Source organism: Achroia grisella, unplaced genomic scaffold (assembly GCF_030625045.1).
Source record: "Achroia grisella isolate CSIRO2021 unplaced genomic scaffold, CSIRO_AGI_Agris_v1 utg149, whole genome shotgun sequence".
Taxonomy (NCBI): domain Eukaryota; kingdom Metazoa; phylum Arthropoda; class Insecta; order Lepidoptera; family Pyralidae; genus Achroia; species Achroia grisella.
The window spans coordinates 4,381,077-4,395,100 of NW_026712644.1; the positions used below are offsets into that span (position 1 = coordinate 4,381,077).

Genomic DNA, 14,024 nt, shown 5'->3' on the forward strand with positions numbered 1-14,024 from the left:
GGAGTTTGGAGTGGCTGTGATGTAACGTAACATAGGGTTGGTACAGTCGAAGTACCAGGACGACATGAATGTGTAGCGTAGTTTGAAGTGGCAGTGGTGTAACATAACATAGGGTTGGTACAGTCGAAGTACCAGGACGACATGAATGTGTAGCGTAGTTTGGAGTGGCAGTGATGTAACATAACAGAGGGTTAGTACAGTCGAAGTACCAGGACAACATGAATGTGTAGCGGAGTTTGGAGTGGCTGTGATGTAACGTAACATAGGGTTGGTACAGTCGAAGGCAGTCCCCCCAATCCAAAGGCCCCGGAGGTGTGCGCGTGTACCCACACGCCTCCACAATGGAGTAGGGCGAAATAGGTCGCCCTAACCACAAAACGAGATGGGGCCTGCCCTACAACATCTACAGGGCGGGCCGTCGCCGTCGGAGCTGGGGTAGAATGCACTTGCGAATCCCCTGGCTCCGGCATAGGCGCTCGTAGGTACACCGTGTGGTTTTTTAGTGGGTACGAGTCCCACACACCACCTCGCCATCCCTCCGGCGGGGTGACGGTCTTTTGAAGATTTTTCCACACGATAAAAAAAAAGGGTTGGTACAGTCGAAGTACCAGGACGACATAAATGTGTAGCGTAGTTTGGAGTGGCAGTGATGTAACATAACAGAGGGTTAGTACAGTTGAAGTACCAGGACGACATGAATGTGTAGCGTAGTTTGAAGTGGCAGTGGTGTAACATAACAGAGGCTTAGTACAGTCGAAGTACCAGGACGACATGAATGTGTAGCGTAGTTTGGAGTCGCAGTGATGTAACATAACAGAGGGTTAGTACAGTCGAAGTACCAGGACGACATGAATGTGTAGCGTAGTTTGGAGTCGCAGTGATGTAACATAACAGAGGGTTAGTACAGTCGAAGTACCAGGACGACATGAATGTGTAGCGTAGTTTGGAGTCGCAGTGATGTAACATAACAGAGGGTTAGTACAGCCGAAGTACCAGGACGACATGAATGTGTAGCGTAGTTTGGAGTGGCAGTGATGTAACATAACAGAGGGTTAGTACAGCCGAAGTACCAGGACGACATGAATGTGTAGCGTAGTTTGGAGTCGCAGTGATGTAACATAACAGAGGGTTAGTACAGTCGAAGTACCAGGACGACATGAATGTGTAGCGTAGTTTGGAGTCGCAGTGATGTAACATAACAGAGGGTTAGTACAGTCGAAGTACCAGGACGACATGAATGTGTAGCGTAGTTTGGAGTCGCAGTGATGTAACATAACAGAGGGTTAGTACAGTTGAAGTACCAGGACGACATGAATGTGTAGCGTAGTTTGAAGTGGCAGTGGTGTAACATAACAGAGGCTTAGTACAGTCGAAGTACCAGGACGACATGAATGTGTAGCGTAGTTTGGAGTCGCAGTGATGTAACATAACAGAGGGTTAGTACAGTCGAAGTACCAGGACGACATAAATGTGTAGCGTAGTTTGGAGTGGCAGTGATGTAACATAACAGAGGGTTAGTACAGTTGAAGTACCAGGACGACATGAATGTGTAGCGTAGTTTGAAGTGGCAGTGGTGTAACATAACAGAGGCTTAGTACAGTCGAAGTACCAGGACGACATGAATGTGTAGCGTAGTTTGGAGTCGCAGTGATGTAACATAACAGAGGGTTAGTACAGTCGAAGTACCAGGACGACATGAATGTGTAGCGTAGTTTGGAGTCGCAGTGATGTAACATAACAGAGGGTTAGTACAGTCGAAGTACCAGGACGACATGAATGTGTAGCGTAGTTTGGAGTCGCAGTGATGTAACATAACAGAGGGTTAGTACAGTCGAAGTACCAGGACGACATGAATGTGTAGCGTAGTTTGGAGTCGCAGTGATGTAACATAACAGAGGGTTAGTACAGCCGAAGTACCAGGACGACATGAATGTGTAGCGTAGTTTGGAGTGGCAGTGATGTAACATAACAGAGGGTTAGTACAGCCGAAGTACCAGGACGACATGAATGTGTAGCGTAGTTTGGAGTCGCAGTGATGTAACATAACAGAGGGTTAGTACAGTCGAAGTACCAGGACGACATGAATGTATAGCGTAGTTTGGAGTCGCAATGATGTAACATAACAGAGGGTTAGTACAGTCGAAGTACCAGGACGACATGAATGTGTAGCGTAGTTTGGAGTCGCAGTGATGTAACGTAACATAGGATTGGTACAGTCGAAGTACCAGGACAACATGAATGTGTAGCGTAGTTTGAAGTGGCAGTGATGTAACATAGGGTTTATGGATGATAATGGATTGGTGCACCCGCCTGCGCTGTCGGGGCACCAGTGTAGGATGGTCAGTTAGCACATCGTGGCAAATTCACCAAGAATTTATCACAATGTTTCCAGGCGGAACCGCGTGTAATAAAATATTGTTGTGTGTATGTAGTAATAATGTACACAATAATATCTCAGGACAAATCACACAGCGCCATCTAGTCCCAAGCTAAGCAGAGCTTGTGTTATGGGTACTAGACAACTGATATATATACATACATATTTGTTTTGTAAATACATACATAATAATCATAGAAAACACCCAGACCGATACAAACAATCATACTAATGAATACAAATGATTGCACCATGCGAGGAATCGAACCCGTGACGCATGTAAGGCGGTGTGCGAAACCTCTAGATTAAGTCAAATTATGTGTTTCATTTAATTATGGAAACCCAGTTATTAGATCTAGAATGAATAATTCCAGGACACCTTCGAGTACCCAGAGCTGGAGGGTCACGAGTTCGTGTGCAACCACCTGGCGCCGCGGCTGAAGGGGCGACCTCGAGGCCGCCGCCGCCGACCCCCCCGCTCCCGCAGTCACACCCCCTCGTCGCCATCACCATCTCGCTCTAGTGACAGCGAGCATGAACGACCCCCTCCGCAGCCCAGGGTTTGTATGGTATTTTTTTTACTAAGATGGTGGCAAACAAGCATACGGCCCATCTGATGGTAATTGGTTACCGTAGCCTATGAACGCCTGAAACACCAGGGGTGTCACGTGCGCGTTGCCGACCCTTAAGAAACCTTAATATACCCTTCTTGAAAAACCGCATGCTGTAGTCTCGTGAGAAAAACTGATGTTTTATTTATTACTAGTTGACCCACGCAACTGTGTCTGTATCATACCTTCTTGTCATACGTATTTATTTATTTATTTAAACTTTATTTAATAGTACAATAGGCGGGCCTAAGGGGCTGTTCAAGTATTACGTAAGCAGATTTATCACAATTATTTACCCCCCATCCCCCTTGTCAGCAAAAGTAAGCAAAGCTCTTACCCCCTCCACCCATGCTTACGTAAACATTTCTCAATTAATGTATTGTTTTTTTAGCAAAGACAATGTGAGGGTTGCCATTCGTGTAAAAAATTAAATTACGACCGATGACGTAATCATCATACAGACTCCCCCACCCCCATGTCATCCAAAATAAGCAAAGAAAAGACCCCCGCCCCCCTATAGTGCTTACGTAATACTTGAACGGCCCCTAATACTTTCTCTACCAACCTTAGGGAATGCAGAGATATTCGAAGGCCGTTTAGTTATTAAATATCTCTACAATAGGATTCAATCGCGGACAAACATCCGTCCCGACACTTTCACACACACGACACCGTCCTCGCCGGCTAAGACGACGACCTCAAACACACCATATCGCGCACTCAACCGGGCGCTCCACACCGTCGACTCTCCGTTGGTCCAATTCAAACGGGGATCGAAATTACGACCTGAGGCAAAGTTCGAAACACTATCTGTGCTTTCAGCAAAGTCGTATCCGTCAGGCTGGAGTTGGCCTTCAGCCGCTCCATAAGTCCTGTCTTCGGTTTGGAGTGCCATCTGCACTCGCCCGCTATCGTCCGGTGAAGCTGAAAGGCCAGCTGCGGCCAACAGCATTAGAGTAGTCCAAAAAAATTGTCACATGTAATTTTTATATACAGATTCAAACGCCACGCCGTCTCACTCTCCGCAACGGTGATAAGCAGAGTGATGATGATGATCTAAAGGAAAGCAGCGCTGAAGACAGGGCGTTCATGAATACGCTGAAGCAGTTCTACAAGGACAGGAACGAGCCGTTTAATACTTCACATACGCTCAAGGACTGTGAGTATATAAGCAAATCGAATCAAATCTCATTTATTCGTGTAGGACATTTTAACGGCTTATGAACGACAAGTTCTTTGTATCAATATTTTGTACTTACTGTCAAGTTCACTCTCATGATCTCTTAACGTATGTTAAGAATTAGTCCTATATTTGGTGATTAATTTTTTACGGTATATATGACATATCACTTGAGTCTGTAATAGATTTGATTAATCTTCTTTTTTTTCCTGGATTATCTTGAGATATCACGTTATACGTGGTGTAGCAGTGTCTATTAACCTAATTTAAGACGTAGCGTCATATTTGGGGACAATTTTTTATTTTTTGATGGATTGTTCTAAGATATGACGTTATACATGGTGTAGCAGTATTTCTTAACATAATTTAAGAAGTAGATCATACTTGGGGACATTTTTTTAATTTTTTGTAGCATTGTTTTGAGATATAGCCGTTATACATGGTGTTGTAGTGTCGCTGCGGGCGCTGTACGCGTGGGTGCGAGCTCGCGGAGGATATGAAGCCGTGTGCGGACGCAAGCTGTGGAGACTCGCCGCCGCACAGCCCGCCAGGGCGCGCGCCCACTACGAGAGGTACGCACGCATATATATATATATATACTACTCTAATACTGTTGGCCGCAGCTGGACTTACAGCTGTACCGGACGATAGGGGGCGAGTGCAGGGGACACTCCGAACCAAACGAAGGACGTATGGAGACCAATTCCCGCCAGACTGATACGAGTTTAGTCTAGGGCACCGCTAGGAGTTCGAACCTCGGCTCAGGCCGTAATCTTTGCCTATTTGAATTGCGCGACTTATAGATATTTTGATTTGTGAAGATCCACCTCCTCAACCCATTCTCAGATCTACTATTTTAAATGTTTTCGGTCGAGAGGAACTGATTAACGAAATTAAGCTCTGACTCGTGGACTAGTATATATATAATTTCGTAGACCTATATATATAAAACCTATAAAATTTAAGCAAAGGCGATGTCTGATCGATACTAGTTATATATTAAAAATACTTGTTACCCTCTCAGGTTCCTGTTACCATTCGAGCACTACGAGCGACGGAATGGTCACAAACTGAACGGCAGAGTTGAAGAACATCCCATTACCACAATAGAGGTAATCGATTCACCCCTCCGAGATATGGAGAAGAAGCATAACCTCCCCGACAAACGGTTGAAGACACCGTCCCCCAAACCTGAGCCTGTAGACAGCGAGACTGGAGAAGTGAAGGAAGAATATGTAACCTCCAAACCTGCTGAAGAACTGAATAGAGAATTCCTAGAATCATTACCAAAGGACGAGAGGTACTTAAACGTGAAACCGTTTGAGAAGCTATCCGACCAGAGAACGGATAAGAAACTCCAAGATGTAGAGAATAAGCCGATAACGAAGAGTTCCAGCAATGTGATAGACGGTGTGGGGTGTAAACAGTTGAACGAGACGGTGTTTGTGAATGAAATGCAGAAGCCAAAGTCGGGTGAGTTTTAAAGCTTTTTTTTATTGGAATGGCAAGCAAGTTGACGGCTCACGGGATGGTAAGTGGTAACCGACATCTCTATACAGTCTGTGGCTTGCATGAAGAATTAAGACGGAAGTCTGCTATTGAGCCGCCAAGCAGCTTGCTTTGTAAGCTGTTTCGGTTGTAGGGTGCAGATTAGGAAGTGAAATTACAGGATAAGAGGCGTGACAGCTTAGTACTTACCACGAGAGTGAAATGTTAAATATATAAAATTTTTACAAATAAGTTGTAGCTAAGAAGCTACACTACTACTGCTAAGCTACTGACATGAACTGTCAGATTTTCAACAAAAAATCGTGTTGATGCATTAGTTTAGGAGTTACGATACCACAGTCATTTAATGATTGATTGATAGATTGGTTGCCAGATAGATTTCAAAGCAAAATGGATATAGAAATAATCTTTATTCAAATAAACTTAATATACATAAACACTTTTTATAGAATAACAACTTTTTTTATAGAATATATGAATAGTCACATTTTTTTATTCTACCATTCATTCTGAACGCAGATTCATCACAAGAAGAATGAACGAGAAACTTGATTGTTGCTTTTTTAAATAAATGTTGTTTTAATTAGATTTATATTAACAAGGATTAGGCATGCGACAATCAACATTGAAACCGCTACGCACTTACTAGGCTTAAAAAATCATTTATCCATTTTAACTGATTACAAACGATATTTTTTTTTATATTAATATTTTTCCCTACCATCCTGATCAATAGATTTATATATATCTATATGTTTGCAGGCACCGAACCAACATTCCTGAAAGAGGCGTCGCGCACACACCACGACGTCACTCTGTCCTCCGTGTCGAGTTTGACGAGTCTGTCAACACTGGGCGATAAATATGTCAACGGTCACCACGACGTACCACCAGTAGATCAGGTAATTTGAATTTTTTATAAAAAATATACTATTCGACATCCGCCTCCCTTATTCCTCTCATTTGTGGTCGGCGTATTATGTTTTTCTCTTCCATTCATATCTGTTCGCAGTCATCTCGTTATTTCCTTTCTTGCCATATCTTTCACACAGTCCATCCATCTCTTTTTCGACCTTCCTCTGCCCTTATAACTATTCACATTAATAATATGAATCCAATCAGTAATTTTAAAACTATGTATATATAAATAATGTTATGTTTTTTTGCAGAAGAATAAACCAGTCGGTCGCAGTTCGTTGCGGGCTGTACGCGTGAAACCAGCGCGGCCCAACCACGCGCCCGCAAACACACGTAAGTTTATGTAAAATTACAGGATATTATGTACATATATACATTGTAAAAACTCGTCTGTGTGTGTACCTCAGTCTTACCTATTTGAGCCGCCAAGCAGCTTGCTTTGTAAGCTGTTTCGGTTGTAGGGTGCAGATAAGGCAGCGAAATTACAGGGTAAGTGACGTGACTTAGTACTCTGGAATGGGGACACGTGAGTGGTATCACGGTTCTCACATGATAAAGTGATGTCAGTAGTACTGTTACCCCTTACCATTAGGTGGTCAGATTGTTTGCAATATTTCTTTAGAAGAGCTACGCGCCAGTTTCTCGCTCGTTCTTCTTGTGATGAGTCTGCGTTCCTAATGAGTGATAGAATAAAGAAATTTGACTATTCAAAAGTGTTTATATAATTAAGTTTATTTGAATAAAGATTATTTCTACCACATGTATTTGATCGGGGTATATCATGTATATACTTGTAGAATTTATTGTATATATATGTAGTATAGTATACATATGATTGATGTAATGATGATTGTTGTGAACAGCACCAACGGCATCGCTGCGGGCGGACTCTGCATCATCATCACCGCAGCCGGCGGTGAACGCGGCGCCGCCGCCCGTCACCAACTTCGGCATTCATCACCCGCCCGCGCAGATTAGTGATGATGAAATCGTTGAGGTCAGTTTATTTATGTTTTTCTATTGTTTGTTGACGGCCGTGGTCTAGCGGTAACGGTGATTTTTTTTTATACTACGATGGTGGCAATCAAGCATACGGCCCATCTGAGGTGGTATATATGGGACACAGTTATCTAGATACATCAAAATAATTGCATTTAATAATCTCTAGTGAGACAAATCCGATATTGTGTACTAAGCACTGCTGTGTCTAAACTGTGTCACCCCACCTTACATTTTCCTATTGTTATTTAGTATATAAGATCATTAGTTCTATGTACATATTGTCAGTCTACTATCATCTGTAATATACATCGTCTCTACCAACAACATCATGTATCATTCACTCGCAACAGTATATATCCTTGGTCCAATTTATCTATAACTACTCTACTCGTCCCGGCTTCGCACGGATGTACATGTGTTATATATATAAACCTTCCTCTTAAATCACTCTATCTATTAAAAAAACCGCTTCAAAATCCGTTGCGCAGTTTTAATGATTTAAGCATATACATAGGGACTGATAGCGACAGCGACTTTGTTTTATACTATGTACTGATAATGATATTTGTAATTGATGTTTATTACTCTGTGCATTTTATAGAAGCGGAGTCTGTATTGTAAAATGGTTTAAATGTAATAATTAAATACAGTACAACAATAATAACAAAAGTATTTCTTCTCTCTTTACTTTGGTTTCTGTCCTTACACAATTCTTCCCTCATTTACATACTCGTCAAATGCATGCACAAGGTATGAAAATAAATGTTAATTTGATAATTATTCATACAGGTTCCGTACAAACCGAAGACGCCGGAAATAATTGATCTCGACGAATATCCGGAGAGTCCTCAAGCTATTAAGAAGAAGAAACTAGATATACTAAAGGAGAGAGGGCTGGAAGTTACCGCAATACCCACCCCCGCGTGGCCCGGCCCCGTCCCCCTCACGACCATCAACCCCCTGCTAAACACCGCCCCCATGACCCTCAACCCCGCGGTCCAACATCAAATAATGACCCAAGTACAACTGTTTCAAATGTACAATATAGTACCACCGAATTACGCCAACGGTATACGACCACCGAAAATAACGCAGGGCACCTCAATTTTCGGGTCATCTGGCCCCGAGAAGACGGTTTACGGGAACCCCAAAGACCCCTTCATGCCCCCACCCCACATTCTACACGGGACCCCAGTCAAGCCACAGAAGAATATAGCGTCTTCGACCTCCCAAACTCCGCCGCAAGATATCCTAGACTTAACATGTAAGAACCCCTCGTTGACCCCACAAAAGCCGGCGGTCGAAATCGTCAGGGTACCACCGACCCCGTCCCCGTCGAAAGCCTCTAGTGCCCCCCAAAACTTGGCAAAGAACTACACCCTAATCGACGGGAAAGCAGTAGTAGGTTCGAATTTAGAAATTACATTAGTCAATCCGAAAGCCCAACATAATACAATGAAAAACAGGACGCCACAAAAACGGTCGTCCAACGGTAAATTCATGTCCACGAAAACAGTTACGCCCCCTAAAGATTTCCCCAAACAGTACACTTGTCCGTCCCCGTCCGGGGTCCAGAAGAAGTCCCCAATAGTTGTCCCCAACTACCAAGTTAATCCCCGAGACGACCCTTCCCCGACAAGTTCCACAGGGTCCAGGGACAGTCAGACCCCGCAGAATTACCAAAATGTGGTTAAAAATCAGAATCTAGCGCAGTTTATGGAAATGCAGAAGAGTGTACCAAGTTTTATGGACCCAATGTACATGAACGCGTTTTACAACAGTCTGGGCCAGATGGACCAGAGACAATTGGCGGCGTATAGAGACATGATGGCCAGCCAGTTTAGGGGATACAGTGGTCTACTGAATATGGGTGCGGTAACAAACACACCTACAACGAAAAATTAATATCTAGTCTTAATTTTTGTGATAATATTAGTATTGTACGTTACGGTCGGGTCGTGTTTGACTGTTGAATTTGTGTAAATCAAAAAAGACCTTAAGGCCTCTTATCCACGGTATAATGTTGAAAAGATGCAGATGAGATTATATCACTCACCTCTAGTTCCACTACACCAAATGGTACCGATGTTGACTTGACATACCTCACTGTATTACTATTAAAACATTCAATCCCCTTTTCCCCACTGGGCACATTGGTCACGTGGCCAGGGCCCCGCGATGGATTAGGGCACCCTAGTCTAGTCTAGTCCGTACCCTATTACCCACTGAGCACATTGGTCACGTGGCCAGGGCCCCGCAATGGATTAGGGCACCCTAGTCTAGTCTAGTCCGTACCCTATTACCCACTGAGCACATTGGGCACGTGCCCAGGGCCCCGCGATGGATTAGGTCACCCTAGTCTAGTCTAGTTCGTACCCTATTACCCACTGAGCACATTGGGCACGTAGCCAGGGCCCCGCGACGGATTAGGGCACCCTAGTCTAGTCTAGTCCGTACCCTATTACCCACTGAGCACATTGGGCACGTGCCCAGGGCCCTGCAATTGATTAGGGCACCCTAGTCTAGACCCTACTTTTTAAATCGCTATCCCTACCGTCCAGTTCCGATAGCAACTTCAGTTAAGAACTGGCAAGACACAACTGGTATATTTTTGTTTGATTTTTTTAGTCAGTTATATTATTATAATAGATCACAATATCCTCTTGAAATCTTTATATTAAATTCATGGTGAAGTGGGCCTGAGTTCATGTTCATCTTATCATCCTCCACTGGTGCCCCGCCAGCGTATACCGTTATCGCAGGCGGGTGCACCATTACATTATGCAAGACCTTCTGTTCTATAATATATAGAGCGTGTCAACCGTCGCCTATTTACATGAACAGTACCAAAGAGTACCCAACTTCCTATAACTTCATGTTATCCTGGTACAACCTATATTAAAATTGAATCGAAAATGTATAACTAATGTTCAGTATACAAATTCAACTGAGAACTAGCAAGACTCCTAAAATTCTTTTTTTTTCCAAAGACAGTTTATTTACATCCCGTGAATGAACAATTATTGCCAAGCACCTTTGTACCTTCATGTTATCCTGGTACTTTCACTGTATCACACCTATTATTTTATAAGTTTGCATGGAACTGACGTGACTTCATGCTCATCCTATCATCCACCAATGGTGCCCGTTATGACCTTCGGTTCTATAATATATACAGTGTCAACCGTCGCCTATATACATGAACAGTACCAAACACATCACCCACTGCCTGTAACTTCATGTTGTCCTGGTACTTTCACTGTATCACACCTATTATTTTATAACAGCATGGAACTGACCTGACCTCATATTCATCTTATCATCCTCCACTGGTGCTCCGCCAGGGTATACCGTTATCACAGGCGGGTGCACCATTACATTATGCAAGACCTGCTGTTCTATAATATATAGAGAGTAGCAACTATCGCCTATATACATGAACAGTACTGCCTGTAACTTCATGTTGTCCTGGTACTTTCACTGTATCACACCTATTATTTTATAAGAGCATGGAACTCACCGGACCTCTTATTCATCTTATCATCCTCCACTGGTGCTCCGCCAGGGTATACCGTTATCACAGGCGGGTGCACCATTACATTATATATGACCTTCGGTTTTATAATATATAGAGAGTAGCAACTATCGCCTATATACATGAACAGTACTGCCTGTAACTTCATGTTGTCCTGGTACTTTCACTGTATCACACCTATTATTTTATAAGAGCATGGAACTCACCGGACCTCTTATTCATCTTATCATCCTCCACTGGTGCTCCGCCAGGGTATACCGTTATCACAGGCGGGTGCACCATTACATTATATATGACCTTCGGTTTTATAATATATAGAGAGTAGCAACTATCGCCTATATACATGAACAGTACTGCCTGTAACTTCATGTTGTCCTGGTACTTTCACTGTATCACACCTATTATTTTATAAGAGCATGGAACTGACGTGACCTCGTGTTCATCCTATCATCCTCCACTGGTGCCCCTCCAGCGTATACCGTCAGCACCATGAGTACACCATACAACTACCATACATAAAATAAACACGACTGATAACGTCATCACTGTACCAGACACCTTCAGTTCTACAATGTATAGAGTGTCAACCGTCGCCTATATACATAAACAGTACCAAAGACATCACCCAACTGCCTGTACCTTCATGTCATCCTGGTACTTTCACTGTATCACACCTCTTATTTTAAAAGAGCTTGCAGCTGTCCTGACACTATCTTATCATCCTCCACTGGTGCCCCACCAGCGTATACCACTAGTGCAGGCGGGTGCACCAAACATTAAAAAACTCCCACCGTAACGTGCAACCAATGTGAACTGTATACATGATCTCTCAGTTACAAAAAAATATATAAATTGGGAACAAACGTTTCTTTTCTCCATATTGTAAATAAATAGAGTACGTAAGGCGTAGGTTATTGTCCTAGCTGAATTATAGATTGAAAGTTTTCCTAAATGTTGATTGTTAGTTAAGAATTTTTTAAATACGCATTTCTGTACAGTATGTATAAGGTTGACGTACAAATAAAACTATGAAAATATATACCTTGTTTTATTTTGTTAGGGATGAAGTTAAAGCAACTTTCGTGTGCGGGAATATTTCATGATAAAAAGAATAGAATAGAAAATCATTTATTCAAATAAACTTACATTGAAGCACTTTTGAATTGTCATTACATTTTTTTTAATCTACCGCTCATTCGGAAAGCTGTCTCATCACAAGAAGAACGAGCAAGAAACTTGCGTGTTGCTCTTTTAAATAATTTTATTATTACTTTACATTTTTAAGTTTAAGTGTGTGAATACAAACCACCAATTAGCACTAATTCAATTCAATACTCAAATAGAAAAAATATTGAATATATAACCAACTGGTTAAACAATTAATAAGAGGAAATCAGTAGTGATAAGAGCAGACCAGTCCCTACAAGCAGCACCCGTTCACGAGTATGACGGATGAATGACGAAAAACGTTTTGATAAGCAATGTATCACCTCCCAATGTCCGTATGCGTATTGCAATAAAGTCTATTTTATACTGAACGTTGAATTTAACTTTCTATGAACGTCGATTGGTGTCGATATATTTGTTATTGGACTCCAGTCAATGTTTAATCTACTTACTGTGAACGAAGTTCATCAAATTTGGTTAAATGCATACGAGTGGTTGAATTGTTATTATACTATAACATTGTGGTTCGTGCTTAACCACGTTGTAAATATAATGAATCGAATAACACTAGACAATCTAATATTAGAATTGGATAATTTAGTAATGTGATATTAATGATAATATCAATTTATTTGCCAATAATTAATTTATCAATAAGGTCAGGCATAGAATTAACTTTAAGATTTAATATTTTATTATATTTGCCAATATATCTTTACACTTTTCTGTTTAGGATATTTTAAATATTTTTGGGTTAGCAAATGATGGATATGCTGCATAAAATAATTGATGTCAAATTCTACGCCAACCTTACAACTTTGCAGCATTGTGTGACGTGACATTGTTTGCCTTTATTGCCTTGTTATAGTGCGTTTAGATTTCTTGTTAATAGTGGTTTACGATTGTTTTAACAAGTATTCGTAGCTATAGTTACTGATGAAGTGTAAGTATAGTAGTCAAAACGTAATAATTCACTAAAATTAATATATTTATAAACAATTTATTTCATTCCTGTATAAGACTGTTATAAGTCTTATAAGCAGCAAAACTTTTTTGTATCGTAGACGCTTTGCCATTTTTTTGATTTTGGGTAGACCCCCCATTCTTACCTAGTATTGTTTTTTTGTAATTTTCTAACTGTAGTAAAGTTTAGTGTTAAAAACATAAAGTAAAAACAATAAGATGACCGCTGTTATAGACCCCGTGCAGTTTGTCATAGAGCCCTTGCAGTTTGTCATAGACCCCTTGCAGTTTGTCATAGATCCCTAGGGGTCGATATAGACCACTTTTGTGTCATAGACCCCTTGCAGTTTATCATAGACTCCTGGGGGTCGATATAGACCAATTTGGGAATTACTGAGTTGAAGCATGTGAGGTTATATTTGTGTTGGGTTCACATAGATATTGGAGGAAAATTCGATATTTTAAACATATCAAACGAAGGACAAAACAAAAGAAGGTAGTTTCATTATTACTTTTCATTATAACACCCACTCATATCTTTGTATAAAAGGGAGGGTTTTTGTAAGCCACGACATTCGGTGTTTGAGCACAGAATGTGCTGGTTGTATTTAAAATGCTAAAGTGAATTGTGTTGGAGACATAGTTAAGTTAATGTGATATAGCTGTTATTTCATTATGGAGTCGATATGTTTTTATATTTGTGTCCTTTCGAATACTCTGAGGGCTTCAATGTTCTCCAGGACGTACCAGGATCCAGGGTAT

The 14,024-nt window shown here is 41.5% G+C and overlaps 1 protein-coding gene across 1 annotated transcript in view; it reads left to right on the forward strand.

Moving 5' to 3' along the window:
* The window catches only part of LOC131840666 (AT-rich interactive domain-containing protein 5B-like), an 80,231-nt gene extending 69,787 nt beyond the window's left edge, over positions 1–10,444 (forward strand). The window contains exons 6-13 of the mRNA XM_059188844.1: positions 2,752–2,937; positions 3,985–4,147; positions 4,620–4,740; positions 5,193–5,641; positions 6,464–6,579; positions 6,847–6,928; positions 7,459–7,592; positions 8,387–10,444. Of these exons, the coding sequence (XP_059044827.1) occupies positions 2,752–2,937; positions 3,985–4,147; positions 4,620–4,740; positions 5,193–5,641; positions 6,464–6,579; positions 6,847–6,928; positions 7,459–7,592; positions 8,387–9,502 (2,367 nt within the window). The 3' untranslated portion in view covers positions 9,503–10,444. The remainder of the gene's footprint in view (positions 1–2,751; positions 2,938–3,984; positions 4,148–4,619; positions 4,741–5,192; positions 5,642–6,463; positions 6,580–6,846; positions 6,929–7,458; positions 7,593–8,386) is intronic.
* Positions 10,445–14,024: the final 3,580 nt, after the last annotated feature.